This window comes from Scyliorhinus torazame, chromosome 21 (assembly GCF_047496885.1).
Source record: "Scyliorhinus torazame isolate Kashiwa2021f chromosome 21, sScyTor2.1, whole genome shotgun sequence".
Classification (NCBI taxonomy): Eukaryota; Metazoa; Chordata; class Chondrichthyes; order Carcharhiniformes; family Scyliorhinidae; genus Scyliorhinus; species Scyliorhinus torazame.
This window is the reverse complement of record NC_092727.1, coordinates 9,694,815-9,718,095: the sequence shown is the minus strand read 5'-3', so window position 1 is coordinate 9,718,095 and position 23,281 is coordinate 9,694,815. Positions and strand designations below refer to the sequence as shown.

At 47.9% G+C, this 23,281-nt stretch overlaps 1 protein-coding gene across 1 annotated transcript in view; it reads left to right on the top strand.

The window, feature by feature from the left end:
* Positions 1-15,717, top strand: part of LOC140397950 (uncharacterized) — a 56,480-nt gene extending 40,763 nt beyond the window's left edge. Inside the window, exons 3-8 of the mRNA XM_072486204.1 lie at positions 1,911-2,115; positions 5,111-5,170; positions 5,446-5,496; positions 10,302-10,401; positions 12,342-12,393; positions 14,404-15,717. Coding sequence (XP_072342305.1) covers positions 1,911-2,115; positions 5,111-5,170; positions 5,446-5,496; positions 10,302-10,401; positions 12,342-12,393; positions 14,404-14,688 — 753 coding nt within the window. The 3' untranslated portion in view covers positions 14,689-15,717. The remainder of the gene's footprint in view (positions 1-1,910; positions 2,116-5,110; positions 5,171-5,445; positions 5,497-10,301; positions 10,402-12,341; positions 12,394-14,403) is intronic.
* The last annotated feature ends 7,564 nt before the right edge of the window (positions 15,718-23,281 follow it).

Sequence of the window (23,281 nt, the reverse complement as noted above, 5' to 3'; positions counted from 1 at the left end):
ATTTAATTAAAGCAAAAATAAGCTTCCCGGATAGGTGTATGGAAAGCATGCATTGAATGAGAATACATGCCTTGAAAGAAACTACAAGGTGTGAGTGAAAGTTTGAATTTAAGAGTGTTTCTTTTAGCACTGAGGAGCTGAACTCAGAGATCGGGCTGCCATCTTGAAAGGGTGCCCTGCTCTCCAAGTGAGCTTGTGGGCCCCCCACACACCCCAGCCATGGGCAATGTCTGTGGTCAGATAAACGAGAATCCAAGGTTTGCTGGGCGACACGGTGGCACAGTAGTTAGCACTGCTGCTTCACAGTGTCTTGGTCCCCGGTTCAAATTGGCCTTCTTATTGCTTGTGCATCTTTGTGACATAATTGGTGACTGCGTGGAGTTTGCGTGTGTTTCCTCCAGGTGCTCTGGTTTCCTCCCAAAGTCCAAAGATGTGCAGGTTAGTTGGATTAGCCCTGTTCGATATGCGGAGATAGGGCATGGGAGTGGGGCCAGGTAGCCTGCTCTTTCAGAGGGTCAATGCACTGTAGGGATTATATGGATCCATATTGAATCAAGAAAACTGACAGCAGATGAGCTACAAAGCCAACATCAGAACCCAAATCTCTTTGGCAAGACAAGATAGCTACAAGTTTTAAAGTCTGGTAACAGTGGACAAGTTTAGTTAGGTTAATGCCCTTTTACTAAATTAGATAGATTTGTTGCAATCACCAAAAATATGAGATGAGATGTACATGAAAGGGTTATGACTGGTGGAAATTGCATATTTGGACATTTTGCAGAGTTAGTTAACCTTCCTTGTTTCTGAGAGAAACTGACTTTCCATAATAAACAGGACAGCATTTATTATCGAGTGTTATTATTATACATCTTTTTTAAAATCCATCACTGATGTCTCAGTAAATGCTGCGATGTCATTAGTTATTGTTGCTGTTACCTGTATATATTAGTATTTAATTGTCTGTTATTTCGATATTTAACCAGCTGCTCCCAATTTCGAGACCATGCTGTATTTTAAACTTTGTTATTTTCATATATTAAAGAAGATGAACATATAATGCGTTTTTGATATCATTTTGTAGTCAAGTTACCGCAGCATTGAAATGTGTGGGATAAAAACATGGCTTCTTGTCAGATTTTAATATCCAAGTGTCTTGTGCTTTCTCAAAGTATGAGCTGGATTTTATGGGGCGCGTGCGCCCCAATCCCTGGGCTGAAGTCAGTCAGAAGCCCCCCCCCCCATGAAAAGCTGAATGCCTTGCAGTCATTATATGTTCGGTGGGGCACTTTTTGACTCACGGCAAGCGTTCTGCCCCGTTTGGCCAGCTTCGAGCGGTGGCCAGCTCTGGAACTACAAGCAATCTCCAAAGAAGCGCTAATTAAAGCCAGACTTGAGGTAAGTCCAGGCTGTCACTAAAGCCAGGTTGGCAGGCCCCAGCAAGGGGGATAAGGGAGTGTGGGGGTGGGGGAGGAGGGGTGGGGGGCAGGTTTGAGAGGCTGGGGAGAAGGTTAAAGACAGAGTATGACCTTGGGGTTATATATGAGCCAGTGGATCCACAAAGATGGTCCCACCCAACCTTGACAGATGTTAGCCCCGCATAACATGGGCAACAGGACATGATGAGACACTTAAGTGGCCATTAATAGGCCCAAGTGCAGGCGAGCTGTTCTGACTTCCCCCACCTCCCCCCAATACTCATCATAAAATGGAAGATAGGTGGAGGTGCGGGCAGTTAGGCGGTGGGCAGGTCCGGTGTTGCATTTCACACACCTCTTACCTTTGAGCGCACTGGCGGTGGCCATAAGATCCCGCCCCATGTCTTTGAGAACGAAGGTAACTGTTAACAATGACACAGATTGAAGTTCCGACATAATTCGTCATAGTTTAACTCTGATTTGACTTTGCGGCAGATCTTAACACACGCAGGTGGAAAGGTCTATGTGACCCCTGGTTGGCAGCAGAGAATCTCCTTTGCCTCGGAAAATGTCAATGAGGGAGACGCTTCGTTGTATTTCAATTCACTGGATGGGAACGACAGCGGAATCTACAACTGCAAAGTGAAGATAGGCGGCAGGATTGAACAGAAAACTTGCAAGCTAACTGTACAGGTTCAAGGTGGGTCTTCATATGTTAATCTGAAAGTCAAGATAAGGAGTTGTGTGCATCGTGCACACAAACCCCGTTACACACAGAGTTCAGTTTTATGCACATTCATTTCCTCCTACCCAGTTCTTTTTGTTTTTTTGATAAAAATTTGATTGAGGTATTTTTTTGGCATTGTAACAGCAGCAATATCAACAATGTACTTAAAAATATAAACATAGTGCAAATACCGCCTCCCTCCCCCACAGTTCCCACCGTTACTTAACCCTCTACTCTACGCTAACCCCCCCCCCCCCCCCCCCCCACCTTCTGGTGACGATTAATTCTCTGCGAAGAAGTCGATGAACGGTTGCCACCTCCGGGCGAACCCTAATAGTGACCCTCTCATGGAGAACTTAGTTTTCTCCAGGCAGAGAAAGCCAACCATGTCTGGTAGCCAGGTCTCCGACTTCGGGGGCCTTGAGTCCCTCCATGCTAGTAATATCTGCTTCTGGGCTACCAGGAAAGCAAAGGCCAGAACATCTGCCTCTTTCTCCTCCTGGATTCCCAGATCCTGCGACACCCCAAAAATCGCCACCTCTGGACTCAATGCCACCCTTGTATTTAATACCTTGGACATGGCGTCAGCAAACCCCTGCCAAAATCCCCTCAGCTTTAGACTTGCTCAGAACATGTGGACATGGTTCGCTGGTCCTCCCACACATTTTGCACACCTGTCCTCCACCCCAAAGAATCTGCTCATCCGGGCCTTTGTCATGTGAGCCCGGTGAACGACCTTGAATTGAATCAGGCTGAGCCTGGCACACATCGCAGTCGCGTTGACTCTAACCAACGCGTCCGCCCAAAGGCCTCTATCTCCCCACCCCCCAGCTCCTCCTCCCACTTTCGCTTCAGCTCCTCGGTCTGTGCCTCCTCTGATCCCATAAGCTTCTTATAAATGTCCGAAACGCTCCCCTCTCCGACCCACCCTCTAGAAACCACCCTATCCTGAATCCCCTTAGCGGCAGGAGTGGGAAGGTTGGTACACAGAAAGTCCCGCACCTGCAGATATCGAAATTTGTTTCTCCCCCGCTAATGCAAACTTCTCCTCCAGCGCCCTCATACTCGGAAAGCTCCCCTCTATAAACATGACCCCCATCCTCTCAATCCCTGCTCTCCGCCAAATTCGGAACCCCTCGTCCATCCTCCCCTGGGCAAACCGGTGATTATTACAGATTGGGGACCAAACCAATGCTCCCTCTGCTCCCACATGTCTCCTCCATTGCCCCCAGACTCTCAGGGCCGCCACCACCACAGGGCTGGTGGAGTACTGCGCTGGCGGGAACAGCAGAGATGCAGTTACCAGTGCCCCCAGACTTGTGCCCCTGCAAGAAGCCGCCTCCATACACACCCATGCCGACACCCCCAACAGCCACTTCCTAATCATGGCTATATTAGCCGCCCAGTAATAATTGCGAAAGTTCGGAAGAGCCAGCCCGCCCTCTCGTGACTCCGCTCAAGCATTACCCTCCTCACTCGTGGGGACTTGCCCCCCCCCCATACAAAGCCTGCTATAACCTTATTGACCTGCTTAAAAAAGGACCGTGGGATGAAGATGGGGACACATTGGAAAACAAACAGGAACCTCGGGAGGACCGTCATTTTCACCGTTTGAACTCTGCCCTCCAGAGACAACGGGAGCGCATCCCATCTCCGGAAATCCTCCTTCATTTGATCCACCAACCGGGCCAAGTTCAATTAAGTAGCCGGTCCCAATCCCTCGCTGCTTGGATACCCAGGTACCTGAAACTGTCCCCTACCAATCTAAACAGCAGTTCCCCCAGTCGCCTCTCCTGACCCCTCGCCTGAACAACAAACATCTCGCTCTTCCCCATATTAAGCTTCTACTCCGAAAACCGGCCGAATTCCCCTAAAATTCCCATAATTTTTTTCAACCCCTCAATTGGATCTGAAACATACAAAAGCAGGTCGTCTGCATACAGCAAGGCTCGGTGCTCCACCCCCCGCCCCCTCCCCCCCCGGACCAGCCCCTTCAGGCCCCTTGAGACCCTCAGAGCAATTGCCAGTGGCTCTATAGCCAGCGCAAACAGCAGTGAGGAGAGGGGGAATCCCTGTCTCGTCCCCCGGTGCAGTCTAAAATAGTCCGAAGTCGTCCTGTTCGTCCGTACACTTGCCACAGGAGCCTGGTACAGCAACCTGGCCCAGTCAATGAAGCCCCTCCCAAATCCGAACCTCCCATAAATAATCCCACTCAACCCGGTCAAAAACTTTCTCCGCATCCATCGCGACCACTACCTCCACCTCCCTACTCTCCGGGGGCATCATGATCACGTTCAACAGCCTTTCTTACATTGGCCACCAGCTCCTGCCCTTAACGAACCCCGTCTGATCCTCCAGAATGACGTCCGGCACACAAACCTCAATCCTGGAGGACAAAATGTTGGCCAGCAGTTTGGCATCTACGTTCAACAGGGAAATCGGCCTGTAAGACCCACATAGCTCCGGGTTCTTGTCCCGCTTCAGGATAAGCGAAATCGTGGCCTGTGACATCGGCTGGGGGAAAGTCGAGGCTGCCGTCCAGAATAGCACCCGATCTGCGAGGAGCCGTTCCTGCTGGCGAACGCAGCTCAAAATCGACCAAAATGTGGCCTCAGTGCGAGAAACTCCGAGGCCCAGAAAACTGGCAAAATGCCGGTGAATAGCGGGTTGAATCTCGGCCCAGCAGCCGCCGTGAAACACCCCTGCTAAACGTGCCCAAAAGCGGACTTAAACTTTTCTCCACTGTATCACACCCAATATTTCTGATTTGACTGAACAGAAATTAAATCAAAGCAAGTGGTCAGGTGACAGCGCTTGAGTTTCCGGACATGCAGGAGGAAGTGCTGATGAAGGAAAGAGAATTTCCATAGTCTGCGGTGAATGACAGTTGTTGGTATATTTTCTACCATGTCTGCTGAGATCCTAAAGGGCATTCAAATTGTTTACAATGTATGTTTTTTTTCTTCAGATATTCAGAGCACTTCAACCGTCACTCCAACTACCACGGTTACTCAACACATTGAAACAGGTAGGGCAATGAAAGTTCTTGGGTTCCTCATTACTCTTAACGTTGCTTCATATTGATTGAAAACTGTGTAGGATTCTGTGAATCAGACCAACTGTTTTTGCGCTGGTGCATCTCAGTGTTGCTATCTCCTCGAGTGGAGCTTCCATCAGAATCTTGAGAAATGTCTGATTGTTGGTGATTTCTGTTCTAAAGATGTACATTCGTGTCCAGTCATATGCCCCACTGTTTTTATTAATCCAGTGCTTTACTTTTTAATTTGCGAATCCTTGGTACAGAGCAATTGACCACGGAGCTGAACAATACAATGCTTCCAACGAATACACCAGGTAAGGTCTAGATTCAAAAGGAATAGTAGAAAAGATGAAGAAAGAAAGTTTTGCTTTTCTCTAATGCCTTTCGCAACCTCAGGATGTTCCAGATTGGCTTCAAGCCAATGAAATAATTTCTAAATGTAGGCATTGTTGACAGGTAGGAAACCAGGTGGCCAATTTGCGCACAGAAATCTCCCATGAACAGCAAGGGAATAATGACCAGATAATGTGTTAGTCACCAACATCCTTTTTTCTTCAAAATGATAGCACTTCCCATACCAGCCTCCCCGAACAGGCGCCGGAATGTGGCGACTAGAGGCTTTTCACAGTAACTTCATTGAAGCCTACTTGTGACAATAAGCAATTTTCATTTCATTTCATTTCATTATGAGAGGGCAGACCAGCCTTTGGTTCAACATCTAATTTGAGAGATGGGACCAGTGTCAGTTCAACACTCTCTCAATAATACATTTAGGTGTCAGCTTTGGCTTTGTGCTCGAGATGCCAGAGTTCTACACATCAAACCCCGACTCGCACCAATCCACCAGAATTGTCCTGGAATCTTCAGGAATTGAGGACAAATCCCGAGCACGCAAACCAGGAGAATTATCATGCGGGCATTGAAAAAAACTGTTCTTTAAATTTTCTTTGGATATTTTTGTTTATTTTTTTCTCAGTACAAAGTAGCTTAATAAACAATAATTTTACCAAGGAATTCTATTCATTTAACCATCCTGATATCAGATGTCAGGGTCTAGTAATCCAGACATCTGGACTAATGATCTGGATTCCTTTTTTTAAACTAAATTTAGAGTACCCAATTCATATTTTACAATTAAGGGGCAATTTAGCGTGGCCAATCCACCTAGCCTGCACATCTTTGGGTTGTGGGGGCAAAACCCACGCAAACACGGGGAGAATGTGCAAACTCCACACGGACAGTAACCCAGAGCCGGGATCGAACCTGGAACCTCGGCGCCATGTGACAGCAGTGCTACTCACTGCGCCACCGTGCTGCCCTGATCTAGATTCCTGAGGTCAAACTTCACCACTCCAATGGGTTGATTCATTTCAGTTAATTCAATAAACCTGGAATAAAAATATTTGCGTGAATAAAAGCGACCATTTTGTTGTAAAATGGATAAACGCTAATGTATTTAAGGAAACAAAATCTGCCATTCCTACCCAGGTGCGGCCGTTGAGTCCTGGGCGCCGGGTGAATCCGGTATCTAGGTTGTAAGGGTCCTTCCTGATGATTGCCTTATTTCCCCATTCTTTATTTTGCCGTTGTCATTTCTGAACCAGGAAGCTTAATGGACATGTATCTTTACATCAAGCAGCGGAGGGAATGAGCAATTCAAGAAGTTGCAACAGAGTACTTGATGCTAGTGTTCGAACAGGATTCACCCGGCTCCCGGGACTCACCGGACGTACCTGGGAGACCTTGTCAGGGCCCCGTTTAGTGCTGGTCCACACAAGCATGGACCAGGTGTAACAGCACCTGGGATCTCCCAAGCCTTGGAGACCCCCAGGTTGTTGGGGACAGGGCAGGGTGGCACTCTGGCATTCCCCATGTGTTATGGGCCAGGGTCTTAGAGAACCCCAAAGTGTATCATGGAGTTCACCTGACCCACAACCTTTAATAGATTGTGGTATGGGGAGCACACGGCCCACCCTACAGATGTGGGACAGCAGAAATGGAAAAGTATTTTTTAAAGCAAAACAATGTTTATCCTATGAATTCAAGTTAACCTTTTTAAAGCATACAGTGAACATCTTAGCAACCATTAATTCAAATACAACCCCCAAAGAATACACTAAGTAATCCTTAATAACTTCCCAAACAACATCCAGAAGACAAAAGAAACACCTTTTAACAGAAGCACATCAAGTTTACATTCACTACTGAAAACATTTATAATTCTGAATTCACCAAATGATCAAGAGATAGTCTTTTCATGGCAGAGAGAACAGCAGTACATCTGCGTTGTCTGGCTTCAGCTCCAACACTGAAAACAAAACCAAAAAAACACAGACACACCCAAGCTTTTCTCAAAGTGAAACCAGAAGTGAAGCCAGAGCTCAGCTCCACCCACACTCTGACATCACTGCAGTAACATGAGCAGACAGACATTTGTTAAAGTGACATTGTCATGACACATGGCACCTGGACACCTTGGCACTGCCAGCCTGGCACCCTGCCCAAGTGGCACTGCCATGGTGCCTGGGGCACTTTATGTGCCAGGCTGGCAAAGCCAGGGTGCCCAGGTGCCAGGTTGGCACTGCCAGGAGTCAGGCGTTGGGGGGACCTTGCCAAGTAGAGAGGGGGTAGCCTCACTACAACAAATTATCTGGTCATTATCGCATTGCGATTTCTGGCAGTCCGTCCCCTGCGCAATTTGTCTGCTGTGTTTCCTAGATTATAACAGCAACTAGACTTCAGAAGTTGTTATCTGACTATAAAAAACTTTGGGACTCCTGAGGCAGTCAAAGGTGTTATATTAACCTAAGTCTTTATTTCATTCTCCCATTACAACAGACCACATTACAGTTCAGTACAATAAATGGGTAAAAAGGACATACAATTCTTATATTTAGAAAAAGTTTTTTAAACAAGTTTTAGCCAGATTGTTGCTGATTGGATTTGTGCAAGAAGCATGGGCAAGTCATAAGTGTTACAGCTTTTGAGCATTATCACACTGAAACAAAAGCCCCTGTTATAGCTGATTGAGATGAAAAGGACTGTGACACATTACTGAATTGGTAACCCGAAGAATTTTCACACCAAGGCAAAACGATTGTAAGAAACGTTGAACACACCAACTTTAGCAAAACACTTCAAATTAACAACTGTGGACCTTTGTAAGTCGGTTGAATGTTTCATTTGCAAGTGTAGCTACCAAGGAAGGAAATGGATTTGTGGATGCAAATTTTAAACACTTTTATTCTTGTATCTATTACCTAAAGGGTCAAAGTTTATCGGGGTAGGCAGGAATGTGGCATTGAGGTTACAGTCAGATCAACCATAACCTTTATTGAATGGCGGAGCAGGCTCGAGGGGCCTATCCTGCTCCTAATTCATATGTTTGTATGTTATTTAAGTAGACTTGACTCGTAAGGTACCAGACACGAGCAAAAGCCTGAGTGAGGCATTTGGAGGAGGAAACTCGTGTCATGAGGCCATTATGACTACTTCCAGCCAGAGCTGGCAGCCCTGGTCAGATGTCTCTTGCTTTCATTCATAGCTGACATCAATGCATAGACATCAATGCGTCGTCTCCAATAGTTTTTCCTTCCACACCCACGATCACACCCATACCATGGCAGCACGGTGGCACAGTGGCTAGCCCTGCTGCCTTACAGCGCCAGAGACCTGGGTTCGATTCCGGCCTTGGGTGATTGCGTGGAGCTTTCACGTTTCCTCCGGGCGCTCCAGATTCCTCCCACAGTCCAAAGATGTGCAGATTAGGTGGACATGGTCAATGCACGGGCTTACACCTCCAAATAAAACACTTCCTCCGCAGAGAGATAGTAGGGTACCCCAGGGCTCCAGAAAACACACTACTAGAGGACCTGATAGGCACAAGCAGCGAGAAGGGGGGGCTATGTGGGAAAATATAGGGACAGCTACTGGACAGAGTCTGAACACCACTGGACAAGATCAGACAAAGATGGGAGGATGAACTTGGGGGATAGAGGTAGGATGGAGACTCTGGAGCGAAGCACTGAGCAGGGTGAACTCCACCTCCTCCTGTGCAAGGCTAAGCCTAATGCAGCTCAAAGTGGTGCACAGAGCGCACCTGACCAGAACCCGAATGAGCAGGTTCTTCCCGGAGGTGGAGGACAAATGTAAACGGTGCCAGAGGGGCCCGGCCAACCACACCCACATGTTTTGGGCTTGCCCCAAACTTGCTAATTTCTGGACAGCCTTCTCCGAGGCAATGTCCAAGGTTGTGGGGGTGAGGATGAAGCCTTGCCCAATAGTGGCAATCTTCGGGGTATCAGAGCAGCCAGAGTTACACATGGGGAAGGGGGCTAACACCCTTGCTTTCGCTTCCCTAATCGCACGCCGGAGAATCCTGCTCGGCTGGCGATCGGCAGCACCACCCACAGCTGCAGACTGGCTCGCTGACCTCTCGGAATTTCTCCACCTGGAGAAGATTAAGTACGCCACCCAAGGGGCAGAGGAAGATTTCCTGGATACTTGGGGGCCCTGTTCCAAAACCTGTTCGAGGCCAGCAACGAGGAGTAAGCTAAGAACAAAAAAACAAGATAGATGAGGAACCAAAGGACTGCGCAACCCAATCAATGCGCGGGCTTACGGGGAGGGGATGGGGGAGTGGACCTCAGTAGGGTGCTCTTTCGAAAGGTCGGTGCAGCCTCGATGGGCTGAATGGCCTCCTACTGCATTGAAGGGATTCTATGCATGCAGCCTAGCTCCTTTCTTCATCATTTTCTATATGCTTTGTCTTTTATTGTATTTTTGGAATGTGTGAAATAGTAGAATGATCATGTTAACCCTGAAGTAAACCCTGCAGGGCTGAATCTGTCAGTCTCCAAGAACCCACAGAATCCCTACAATATGGCTCAGAGTTAAATTTTATTTGATAATGTTCCTCAGAAAACTTTAGTCTGTTAAAGACAAGTCACTTAAGAGAGACTGAAATGTAGTTAGAAAAATGTGACCAGTTTAAACCAATGCACTTTCCACAGACAGAAATATATTGTAACCTTTGATCTTTTTCACCAGACCTTAAAATAATTGACGATATCGGTGCATAGTACATTAATACTCTTATTGCTATATTGTATGTCTACAGGGAGCAGTCCCCATTTACTTCATTTTATTGTTCCTGGCATTTTGGGATTCAGCGTTTTACTCACCCTTTCAGCTAAATATTTGCAACATAAAATATATAGGTAAGCATAAATGGTATTTTGATTATCCTTATAATGTTTTTCTCTCATTAAAATATATCTACAGAAGCACTGTACTCATTAAAACATAATCCATTTCACCAACAAGACTGCCTCAGTAAATTGTGTCATGCACCAGTTTTTCACCTTAATAAGACAGGATCCTGATCAAAAGTGTCTCACCTGGGGGAAGATGCTGAAACTCTGCCGCCCCTATCCCAACTCCCCCCAAGTCCCATCACCCCTGTGCTCTCTGACCTACAGGGGCTTCTGGTTAAAATTCTCATGCCTGTTTTCAAATCCCTCCAAGGTCTGACCGTCCCCGATCTCTGTGACCTCCTCAGGCCTTTAAGATTTCAGTTGTCCTCCAGTTCCAACCTCTTGTGCATTCCTGACTTTAAATTACTCTGCCACTGGTGGACTTGCTGTCATCTGCTGGGGCTCTTGGAACTTTATGGAATTCCTTCCATGAATCTTTCAATCACTCTGTTTCCCTTTCTTCCTTAGGACATTCCTTGAAACCTATCCCTTTGTTCAAGCTTTTAGTTGTCTACCATTATATCTCCCTTTGTGACTGGTGTCATATCTCATTTTTATTTTCGAATCATAGAACCATAGAATTCCTCCAGTGCAGAAGGAGGTTGTTCGGCTCATTGAGTCTGCACTGACTCTCTGAAAGAGCACCCTACCTAGGCCCCATCCCCCACCCTATCCCTGTAACCCCACCTAACCTGCACATCTTTGGACACTAAGGGGCAATTTAGCGCGGCCAATCCACCTAACCTGCACGTCTTTGGACTGTGGGAGAAAACCGGAGCACCCGGCAGAAACCCACGCAGACACGGGGAGAACGTGGAAACGCCACACAATCACCCAAGGCTGGAAGTGAACCCGGGTCCCTGGCACTATGAGGCAGCAGTGCCAACCACTGTGCCATGATTTGATATATTTATTTTTTATTTAACCTTTATTTAGCCAGGTAAGTCAGTCGAGAACCAATTCTCATTTACAGTAATAGAACCAATTCTCATTTACAGTAATCAATTGGTCATGAGGCTGATGGCACAGCAACAGAAATTACCCAACAATACAATTCATTTAAATACTAAAACAAAAATTAGCAGTGAAAGAGCTTAGCGAGAATATGTATCAGTCTACAAGAAAAGGCATCCACGGAGATAAAACGAGTTAGATTCAGCTTTAGTTGTACCTCGTTCCAGTCATCGGAAGAACAAATTTAAATTAATTATGATTAATATGATCAAGTCACATGACCTCAGATTATACGGGGAGACAGTAAAACCTAATAAACTTTTCAAACAGATAGGTTTGATATTTTGTTTGGTACCATTCTTGTGCAGTGCCGTGGTATGTTTTACCAAATTAACAGGCATGTTGTCAGTGTAACAAATGCTTTTCTACACTTATTATGCTATTTGTCGATTTTGCGGACTATAATTCTAAATGTAGACACAGAGCTGATGTAAAATGCTTGTTTCATGTAAACTGGCTCTCTTGCCTATTTCTCAATCTTTATCTCTTCACTGTCATGTACCCCCAGCATTGGGTTTAAAATACATTAGCAGAGCTTTGGGATTAGAAATGTATGTGCAGTTCAAGCACCAGGGGAGAAACAAAAGAATACGAATAAATTTTAAATGCAATACAGCTAGTTTCTAAAAGGCATCTTTATCTCATAATACTTAGAAGTACCAAGAAAAACGCTTCGCATTTCAATCACACAACCAAATCATCACACAATGAAATATTAGATACATCTGCGGAGCATGTGAAAGTGACAGCCAGTCTGTACTTTTACAATCTCATTGAACCTACCGCTACTCACTAATGATTCTTTATATTGTATATAAAGCGTACAGTAAAAAATAACATCATAAAAACTAGAGCTCTGTCCATATCATTTTTACATTTCTTTTGTACAGTTCTCAGGCGCCGGTGAATACCATGCAACGATCAGAGGATTTCATACCACAGGTGAAATTTTCTGCCTTGAACAAATTTTTATTCAAAGGCGAAGCATTCTAATTTCAATATTAAATTATCCGTTTCACACAGATTCTGAGAATTATTTTGACAGACTTGGATGTGGATAATGTGATGAATGTAGGAAATTGTCATACATTATATTTTATATTTGTTGTAGTAATGTTATTGAAATCCCTGGGTTCAAATACGTACAGGCAGTATGTCTGCTAAAGCTGTGATTAAGGGGTCATAAGGGAGAGGTAATCATTGATTTTAACCATTTACTTGTTTACATATATATGGTTAATGGAATAATGTTTATGTTTAGGAGGTTCCCTGGGGGTGCAGATAATTTATGAGAGATTTTGCTTAGTCCTAGCTAAGTAGTTCATGGGACATCTTAGTGGGAAGGGACTGGAGATTGCATTATTCTTGAGAAACATATGATACAATTAATGGGAGGGACCACGTTGGTCTGTAGATTTGCAAATTACTGTGTGATTTTAGTCTGACAAGGCAGAAGGATTTTCAGGTTGTTCCTGAAGAGGTCTCTCTCCAAAGGTCTGCACAGAAATGGAAGTAACCCTGATTGTGAACTTTATTTATGAGCGGCATTTGAACTGCTTAATTGGAATATATATATAGTGACAGGTGTAGATAGGGAGTTAAAGGTTTTTTTCTTTTTATTTAAGATCTGTTTTAACTGTTAATTGGAAAGTTATTACTGTGTTGCTAATGTGATTGATTCTGTGCTTAAATTAAAGTTTGTTTTACCATAAAGGATCCCTATTGGTCAGTGATATCACTCCTGTGGTTTAGAATTTTTCCCTCACAGTGTTCCAAATTGCAAATTGTTGGGATTCTCATACGGGGGTCCTAACAGTGATAACAGTTACAAGCAGGGATGATACTATGTCCCCATTTTTATTGTTTGGCTTAGAATTCAGTTTCTTTGTGTCATGATATGCTGGGTTAGTACACGGTCAATTCCAGCCCCACTTTACCCAGAGTTGCAACACAGGGGAAATTAGATTTTATTTCAACTACCCGAGGTTCTTGGTTGAGTCCAACAAACTACAGTCATCAGGTTTGTAACTTTATGGGCGGTATGGTGGCACAATGGTTCGCACTACTGCTTCAAATGGCCAGGGACCCAGGTTCGATTCTGACCTTGGGTGACTGACTGTGTGGAGTTTTCACTTTCTCCCGGTGCTGTTGTTTCTTCCCACAGTCCAAAAATGTGCAGGTTAGGTGGATTGGCCACGCTAAATTACCCCTAAGTGTCCAAAGGTTAGGTGGGGTTACAGGGTGGGTCCAGGTGAATCTGGCATTTGAGTATTTAAATGAGCCATTAGACTGGACAAGATCCAGATCGTGCTGGGCCGAGCGAGTTGGGTGACGCATGATTGGCCCAGTATGGGTTCCGATTTGGGGCTCGCGCGCATCACCCCTTGTGCCTGGATCTGTGTCGGGTGCAACAGGGTCGCTGAATCGCGCCTCAGGTAATTCAACAAAATTATACAGAAAGTAATGTCCAATACTTGTTGAACTTCGGATAAAATGCAGTATGATGTATTGGAAAGTTGTAATTGTAGGGCTGAAATTAATTCATAAACAACAGGGGCAATGTTCGACCAGTGTCAACTTAATTTTAGTTCAGAGAGTTCTTAGTGTCTCCAACTCATTTTAGTCAACACTAGCTTTTGGAAAACTAAAAATTGAACTTTTATCACTTTCATATTTATTATTAATTCTATTGTGATTTCGCCATTAAGCCTCAGAGTCGTGGATAATCCCAGATTTATAATTAGTTAGTTAAATTCAGCTAAGATAGGAAATTTTCCCTGAGTGAAGCAGTATATTCAGATGAGGAAGAAAGCAGTTGTGGGTTGTGGAGGTGGTGGGAATGTGCGGGAGAGAGAGGAATTACATATTTAATATTTGTACCATGTGTGTACCATCATAATAGGGTAATAATACTTTGATCAATAAAATGGTTCTTATCAACTTCTATTCTAGGACTACCTGCAGTGCAACGCGGCACAGACACCCAATGAGAACATCATATACTCCTCAGTATGCACAGCCAGACAAGACACTGTAAATTCCACAGCACAGGCACAAGATCAGGACATCATCTATTCCAAAGTGCGGAATCACAGAGCAATACAGAATTATAATGAAATTATTCCTTGTACTCCAAAACAGAATTCGAAGGCATCACCCCTGTCCGACAGAGTAATAAATTATGACCAAGATATTGTTTATGCCAAATTGCAAAATCCCAATATGGCTTCAGTATGACACAGCAACGAAGCATGATTCAGACATTAGATAACTCCCATTCAGAAAACGCAATGGACTGTTGCAGAACGTAATGAAATGTCTTTTCATAAGATTCCCATTTTGAAAAGAAATAATCTGTCGATAATTAACTATGCGACATTTGTAAGCATGAGCTCTTTCCCCTCTGCTCTGCCATTCAGTTAGATCATGGCTGATCGTGGCGATGGGGAAACGGTTGGTGAGCAGGATCGCTCTTTCACAGCACCTGCACAGGCACAAGGAGACCCACAGACGTCTTCTGTGCCTTATAAATCCACTTTGAGTAGCATTGATTTGCCTAAAGTGTTGTCCCACAGAATGGCGCCTCAGGGGGGTTGCTCCACGATTCGCAGTCAAGCTATCGCTGGGAGACACTGAATAAAATTGAGCTGATCCCAATTTGTGCTTCTGCCCATCCAACATTCTGTCAGCAATTATCGTCGGCTGGAAAATCATTATTCAGACATTGTGAATGGAGCAGGGATTTGTGCTTCAATCGAATGAGGTGTCGCACCAGAAACTCAACTTGGCCACATTTACCCAACACCTGCATTTAGGACCAGTGAATAATATCAGAAACACTAGATTAATTTAATAGTGCCACTTCAGTAGATTATTGCATGGTGACAAACTCAAGTATATTATTTTTGAGAAGGCAAGGGGTGAAAGGTTATCTGGGTAGGCGGAAATGTGGAGTTGAGCCAACAATCAGATCAGTCATGATCTCGTTGAACAACGGAGTAAATTGGAATGGTTGTGTGAATTACTCCTCCTATTGTGTATGTTCTGATTATCCTTTATAATGTGTACAGATAAGAATTTCCTGCTATTTTCTGTTAATAACGTAAATAAAAGGAATCAATAGAATGAATATTTCCCGCATTGGAGGAAAATTATTGTAATGTTACAATAAATGTGTAAGAATATAATCTGCTATTTGAAATTAAATGTGAATGTTGTTATTATCGTCCAAGAAATCACAATAATCCAATAAGCTAATAAATTAAATGTCTCACACTGATTTTTTTCAAGAGTTACTGTCTGTTAATTTTATTGAAGACTTAAGCAATTACAATTTAATCTCAATCAAATATAATTAAATATAATAAGAGTGCTTCCCATGAATAGACAACAGTCTGCATATTAAACTCGGAAAAGGAAAATACATAATAGGGCAGAATTTTGAACTTAAGAAAATGATGGGCAGGAAGGTCCAGGAGGTTCATCAAGTTTTGCTCCATTCTCATGATACTTGGGGCATCTGAACTAGACATTTAGCATCCTCCTCAGCCATGGGGAGTAAGTTTAAAGGCCTTCCTGCTGGTGGGATCTTACAATCCTGCCGAAGTGAATGGACTTTTGAACGGCCCGCTAAATTTACCGGCCATGTGCCCACACCATGTCCACGGAATCGCAAACGAACAAAAACAACATCAATAAGGGAGAAATATCTGGGAAATTCCTGCCTGACCCCCTCAGACAATTAAGAACGGTCCAAGAGATTGACCATGCATCCATAGAATCTCTACAGTGCAAAAGGAGCCCATTTGACCCATCGGGTCTGCACTGACCCTCTGAAATAGTACTCTACCTAGGCCCACTCCCCCGTCCTATCCCCAGAACCCCGCCTCAACTGGTGGACAAGCAACCTGCTGGCCTTCTCCCCATACTCATACAGTTCCCCCAAAACCGCCGCAACTGACCCACCGCCTTTCCCGTAGACATAAGCTCAAACTCCATCTGGAGATTCTTCCTTTCCTTCAACAACCCCTCCTCGGGGCTACCGAATACCTCCAATGCACCACCAGAATGGTCTCTACCAATCTCTGCCTCTTCCATTCCTCCTTATCCCGATGTGCCCGAATCAAAATAAACTCCCCCTAATTACTGCCTTCAGCGCCTCCCACAGCACGGCAGCCGAGACCTCCTCACTCTTATCATCGCTACATAAGTACTTTTGGACCACCTCCATCTTCTCACAATTCTCCTTATCGGCCAAACAACCTCACATCCAGCCCCACCAACATTTCGCAATCTCGTCTGATCCAGAACCCTCAAATGCATCTCTTGCATAAACACCACATCGGCCTTTAAACTCTTTAAGTGGACGAAAACACGGAACCGCTTGATCGACCCATTCAGTCCCCCAACATTCCAAGATTGCAATCTGGTGACCGTCTCCCCCACAATCAGCCATATTCACCTTTCCATGGACTCCTCCAGGCCTCAGTCCCGCCCACCTACTGGGTGCTGTCAAGGTGGACACTGCCATTCCCCCAAGCCAACTGCCCACAACAATCCCTTCAACATCAGCAATTCCCCCTTCCCCCCAACCCCTCCCCATCCCAAACACAGAAACAAAAAGTCCCACCTCCCCAGGCCAACCCCCCCACTCAAGCCACAAAGAAAACCAACACTGTCCAAAAACCCAACCGCCACTTCCCCCCCTTCCTTCATCCCTCTTCCACCGACTTCACCTCCGTTAACTAGCCTACCTGCTGGCAGGATGGCCCCTCCCCCCGAGGCAATCAACCTGCTTCCTCTGTACCAAAGCACCCAAAAGCACCCTTCCACCACCCTTGCCACAGCCAACTCCTGCGCCACACAAAACCCCTACACCCCCATCCTCCCCACTCTCTCCCCCACCTCACGTTGCCCACCAATCCCACACATTTTATATTACAAACACTACCCCCAATATGGGCAGGCAAACAAGATACAAAACTCTACATTTACCCAATTAACTATACAGAGTGGGTTGCAAAAACGAAACCCAACAAATCAGCCCAGTACGAAAACATACGGTTCCCCTCCCTCCCTGAGTACAGCACCTCCAGTCCGTTACGCAGGTGACCCCAGCCAAAATCCAATGTTCTCAAACGTCCCCCAATCTCTGGTCCCTGAAAAAGGTGCTCGCCTCCTCCGGAGTGTCAAAGTAATGTTGCTGTCCCAATGCGTGACCCACAGACGAGCCGTGTACAGCATCCCAAACCGCATCTTCCTGAATCGGGTCACCTTGACCCTTTAAAAAAATATATATATTCATTCAAATTTTCCAACAAATTTTCAACAACCGCCCCCCACCCCCCCCCCCCCCCCCCCCCCAACAAGAAAAAAGAAACAAAAACACAACAATCAGAAATTATACATTGGATTTCCCCCATATACAATAACCCCCCATATAACATTTAAAAACACAAATAGGGGGAAAAAAACACCTTCACCCAAACGCCACCCCAAAAGAAGCTGTGGCTGCCCACAAGTTTCGGCGAGCGACCACACGGAACTCCTAATCCGGGATGCCTCCGTAGCAGGTAAGAGCTCCTCAGAGATCCGCCAGCGTCTTTTAGAGAAAGACACCCTGGGACATAGGGAGGCACGGGCCCTGGCAGGATCCATGGACGTTGCCTCCAGGAACGCACAATCCTCCGTGGCCGACCGCGCGGCGGCCCCCTGGGCAGCGTGGAATCCCGCAGCGGCAGCCCCACAGACCTTCCCCCTGTCCCCGCAGGCCTGCGCTGTAAGGCGGCCCGCCAACTCCGATGGACCCCGCTGTTTCTTCTGCGGGCAAGAAAAGCACCCCCGCCAGCGCTGCCCGGCCCGCACATCCACCTGCAAAGGGTGCGGCAAGAAAAGCCATTTTGTGGGGGTCTGCCAGGCACGAGCGGTCTCCAGCGGCGACTCCGGGCTGCCACAGCGAATTTCTCCTCGGGCCCCAGGTGGCCAGCAGTCACCGCCACCCCCGTATCCTAGGGCCACGTGCGGCCCACCTGCGCCGCCATCTTGTTCCCCGGACACCGCGCTGGACGGATGGGCGCCGCCATTTTGTCCATCTCCGACCACCATGTGTGACCCATGGGAGACGCCATCTTGGATGGGGCCCCAGGACCCCAGCCCGGCCGACTATACACTGCCCGATCAAAATTCACAGCTACTGCGTCTGGCCTCGGTGACTCTGGACCAAATTCAACATCGAACACTCTCAACAGCAACGACGATGGTCTTCATCAACGCCACGAGACGTCCTGCCTGATCGACTCTGGGAGCACGGAGAGCTTTATACACCCCGACACGGTAAGGCGCTGTTCACTTTTTACCCACCCTGTAAATCAAAGAATCTCCCTGGCCTCCGGTTCCCACTCAGTGGAGATAAAAGGGTTCTGCTTAGCAAACCTCACAGTCCAAGGAAGGAAATTCAACAATTTCCGGCTTTATGTCCTTCCGCACCTCTGCGCGGCTACACTCCTGTGGTTGGACTTCCAGTGTAACCTGCAAAGCCTGACCTTCAAATTCGGCGGCCCTATACCACCCCTTACTGTCTGCGGCCTCGCGACCCTTAAGGTCGACCCGCCTTCCCTGTTTGCGAACCTCACCCCGGATTGCAAACCCGTCGCCACCAGGAGCAGACGGTACAGTGCCCAGGACCGGACCTTCATTAGGTCGGAGGTCCAAAGGCTACTAAGGGAAGGGGTCATTGAAGCTAGCAACAGTCCCTGGAGAGCTCAAGTAGTGGTGGTAAAGACCGGGGAGAAACATAGGATGGTCATTGACCACAGTCAGACCATCAACAGGTTTACGCAGCTGGACGCGTACCCTTTCCCCCACATATCCGACCTGGTAAACAGGATCGCGCATTATAAGGTCTTCTCCACGGTGGATCTCAAGTCCGCCTACCACCAGCTACCCCTCCGCACGAGCGACCGCAAATACACTGCCTTCGAGGCATGTGGGCGGCTCTATCATTTTTTAAGGGTTCCCTTCGGTGTCACTAACGGGGTCTCGGTCTTCCAACGCGAGATGGACCGAATGGTTGACCGGTACGGCTTGCGCGCAACGTTTCCGTATCTCGATAACGTCACCATCTGCGGCCATGACCAGCAGGACCACGACACCAACCTCCGAACATTCCTCCAGACCGCTAAAATCCTTAACTTAACGTACAATAAGGATAAATCCGTATTTGGCACTGACCGTCTAGCCATTCTCGGCTATGTAGTGCGAAATGGAGTTATAGGCCCGACCCTGAAGGCCCCCTTATGGAGTTCCCCCTCCCTCATTGCCCCAAGGCCCTGAAGCGCTGTCTCGGGATTTTTAATTAATACGCCCAGTGGGTACCTAACTATGCAGACAAAGCCCGTCCCCTGATCCAGTCGACAACCTTCCCCCTGTGGATGGAGGCCCACCAGGCCTTCAGCCGCATCAAAGCAGACATTGCAAAGGCCACGATGCACGCCATCGATGAGTCCCTCCCCTTCCAGGTTGAGAGCAATGCGTCCGACGTAGCTCTGGCGGCCACCAGCACCGTGTTGAAGTTCCCCCCCCATTATCAAGCTTCCTACCTCCAGATCCGGGATCCGACCCAGCATGCGTTTCATAAATCCGGCATCATCCCAATTCGGGGCATAAACGTTAACCAGTACCACCCGCATCCCCTGCAACCTACCACTCACCATCACATATCGACCACTACAATATTCAGTGCCTCGAACGACACCCGCTTCCCCACCAGTATTGCAACTCCTCTGTTCTTCGCATCCAGCCCTGAATGAAAGACCTGCCCTACCCATCCCTTTCTCAGCCTAACCTGATCTGCCACCTTCAGATGTGTCTCCTGGAGCATGACCACGTCTGCCTTCAGTCCCTTTAAGTGTGCAAACACCCGGGCCCTCTTGACCGGCCCGTTCAGGCCCCTCACATACCAAGTTATCAGCCGGATCAGGGGGCTACTCGCTCCCGCCCCCCCCCTGCCGACTGGCCATCTCCTTTTCTAGGCCAGCCACGTGCCCGCGCCTCCCACACCCTCCAGTCCCCCAGGCGGCGGACTCCTGCCCCGACTACCTCTCCTACTTCCAGCTCCTCTTTGGCCAATGCAGCAGCGACCCAGCCCCCCCCCCACCCCCCGCCCCCCGGGCCCGGCTAGATCCTCATCTAGCCATTTTGCTCCCCCCATGACACTCCCGTAAGTCAGCTGACTCCTGCTGACCCCGGCCTCTCCCGCCATTCCATCGACCCCCCAGTGTGAGAATCCCCCCACCCCTTGGCAGTCAGTGTGCGCTCCTCTCCAGCACCGCCCTTCCCCTCGGCCCCGCCCCTATCCTTCCCTAACGCGGGAAAAAACACGCACTTTCCTGAGCCGGCCTCGCCCCCTCTGGCGCAGCTCCTTTTTGCGGCCTTACCCTAGCTCACCATCCCCGCGCCGCTACCCCCCCGCTTCCTCCGCGGGGCTCTGCCCCTCCAACACCGACGCCCACACTCTCCCACAGCCCCCACATCAAATCCATTCACCCATCCCCACCCAGCCCTCAAACCAAGAGAACATTCCCCAAACGCATTAAACACAGTAAACATCCCCCCACGACAAACCCTCACTTTGAGTCCAACCTTTCAGTCTGGATAAAGTTCCATGCCTCATCAGGCGTTTCAAAATAGTGGTGCCGATCTTGGAACGTGACCCACAATCGCGCTGGCTGCAGCATCCCGAACTTCACCCCCTTCCGATGGAGCACCGCCTTAGCCCGGTTAAAACCAGCCTTCTTCTTAGCCACCTCCGCACGCCAGTCCTGGTAAATTCGGATCTCCGTGTTCTCCCACGTGCTGCTCCGCTCTTTTTTGGCCCATCTCAGGACACACTCTCTGTCCATAAAGCCCTTGGCAGCTCGTTGGCTTTGGGTCTCCTTGCCAGGACCCGATGAGCCCCATCCAGCTCCAGGGGCCTCGGGAAAGCTCCCGCGCCCATCAGCGAATTGAGCATCGTGCTCATATATGCCCCAGCATCGGGCCCCTCCACTCCTTTAGGGAGACCCAGAATCCGAAGATTCTTCCTCCTCGACCTATTCTCCAGGTCCTCAGATTTTTCCGCCCACCTCTTGTGCAGCGCCTCGTGTGCCTCCACCTTCACCGCCAGGCCCAAGATCTCGTCCTCGTTCTCCGAGGCTTTTTGCCTCCAACTTCCGTTTCTTTACCTCCCGGACCGCCGCCCCTTGGGCCTTCTGGGTGTCCACAAGCTTCTCAATCGCCGCCTTCATTGGCGCCAGCATTTCTGTCCCCAGCTCCTCGAAGTAGCGCTTAAGAAACTCCTGCTGCTCCTGCGACCACAGCGCCCATGCTGCTTGGTCTCCACCCGCCGCCATCTTGCTTTTCCTCCCTCGCACTTTCCGCTGCACCAGGATCACTTTTTAAAAAAAATATATATTTTATTAAAGTTTTCAAACACAATTTTTTCCCTTACAAATCAAAGAAATAAAAATAAAAGTAACATGATAACTGCAATATAACATTGTGTAACTAACATGGTAAACTAACCAAATAACACGAAGTAATACTCCCCCCGCCCCCTCTCCCCCTCCAAAAACCCAAACAATTTACCCCCCCCTCCCCACCTCCCCCCCCCCCCCCCCCCTCCCCCCTCCCCCTGGGTTGCTGCTGCTGGTCATCTATCTTCCCTCTAACGTTCCGCTAGGTAGTCGAGGAACGGTTGCCACCGCCTGGTGAACCCTTGAGCCGATCCTCTCAGCGCAAACTTCATCTGCTCCAGTTTTATGAACCCCGCCATATCGTTTATCCAGGCCTCCAGTCCGGGGAGTTTCGCTTCCTTCCACATGAGTAAAATCCTACGCCGGGCTACTAGGGACGCAAAGGCCACAACATCGGCCTCTTTCGCCTCCTGCACTCCCGGCTCATCCGCTACTCCAAATATTGCTAACCCCCAGCCTGGCTTGACCCGGACCTTCACCACCTTCGAGATCACTCTCGTCACTCCCCTCCAATACCCCTCCAGTGCTGGACACAACCAAAACATATGTGTATGGTTCGCCGGGCTTCCCCCGCACCTCCCACACTTGTCCTCCACTCCAAAGAACCTGCTCAACCTCGCTCCCGTTATGTGTGCTCTATGCAGCACCTTAAATTGGATCAGGCTAAGCCTGGCACACGAGGCAGAGGAATTTACCCTGCTTAGGGCATCAGCCCACAAATCCTCCTCAATCTGCTCCCCGAGCTCTTCTTCCCATTTTCCCTTCAGTTCGCCCACCAACTCCTCCCCCTCTTCTCTCATCTCCCGGTATATCTCTGACACTTTGCCCTCCCCGACCCACACCCCCGAAAGCACCCTGTCCTGGATATCTTGTGTCGGGAGCAGCGGAAATTCCCTCACCAGTTGTTTCGTGATCGCTCTCACCTGCATATATCTAAAGAAATTTCCCCGGGGCAGCTTATACTTTTCCTCAAGCGCTCCCAAGCTCGCAAACGTCCCGTCTATAAATAAATCTCCCACTCTCCTGATTCCTATCCGGTGCCAGCTCTGGAATCCTCCATCCAGCCTCCCTGGGACAAACCTATGGTTGTTCCTGATCGGGGACCACACCGAGGCTCCCAGCACACCCCTCTGTCGCCTCCATTGCCCCCAGATACTTAATGTTGCCGCCACCACTGGGTTTGTGGTAAATTTTTTGGTGAGAGCGGTAGTGGCGCCGTCACCAGCGCTTTTAAACTCGTCCCTTTGCAGGACTTCATCTCCAATCTTTTCCACGCCGCTCCCTCTCCCTCTATCATCCATTTACGAATCATCGCCACA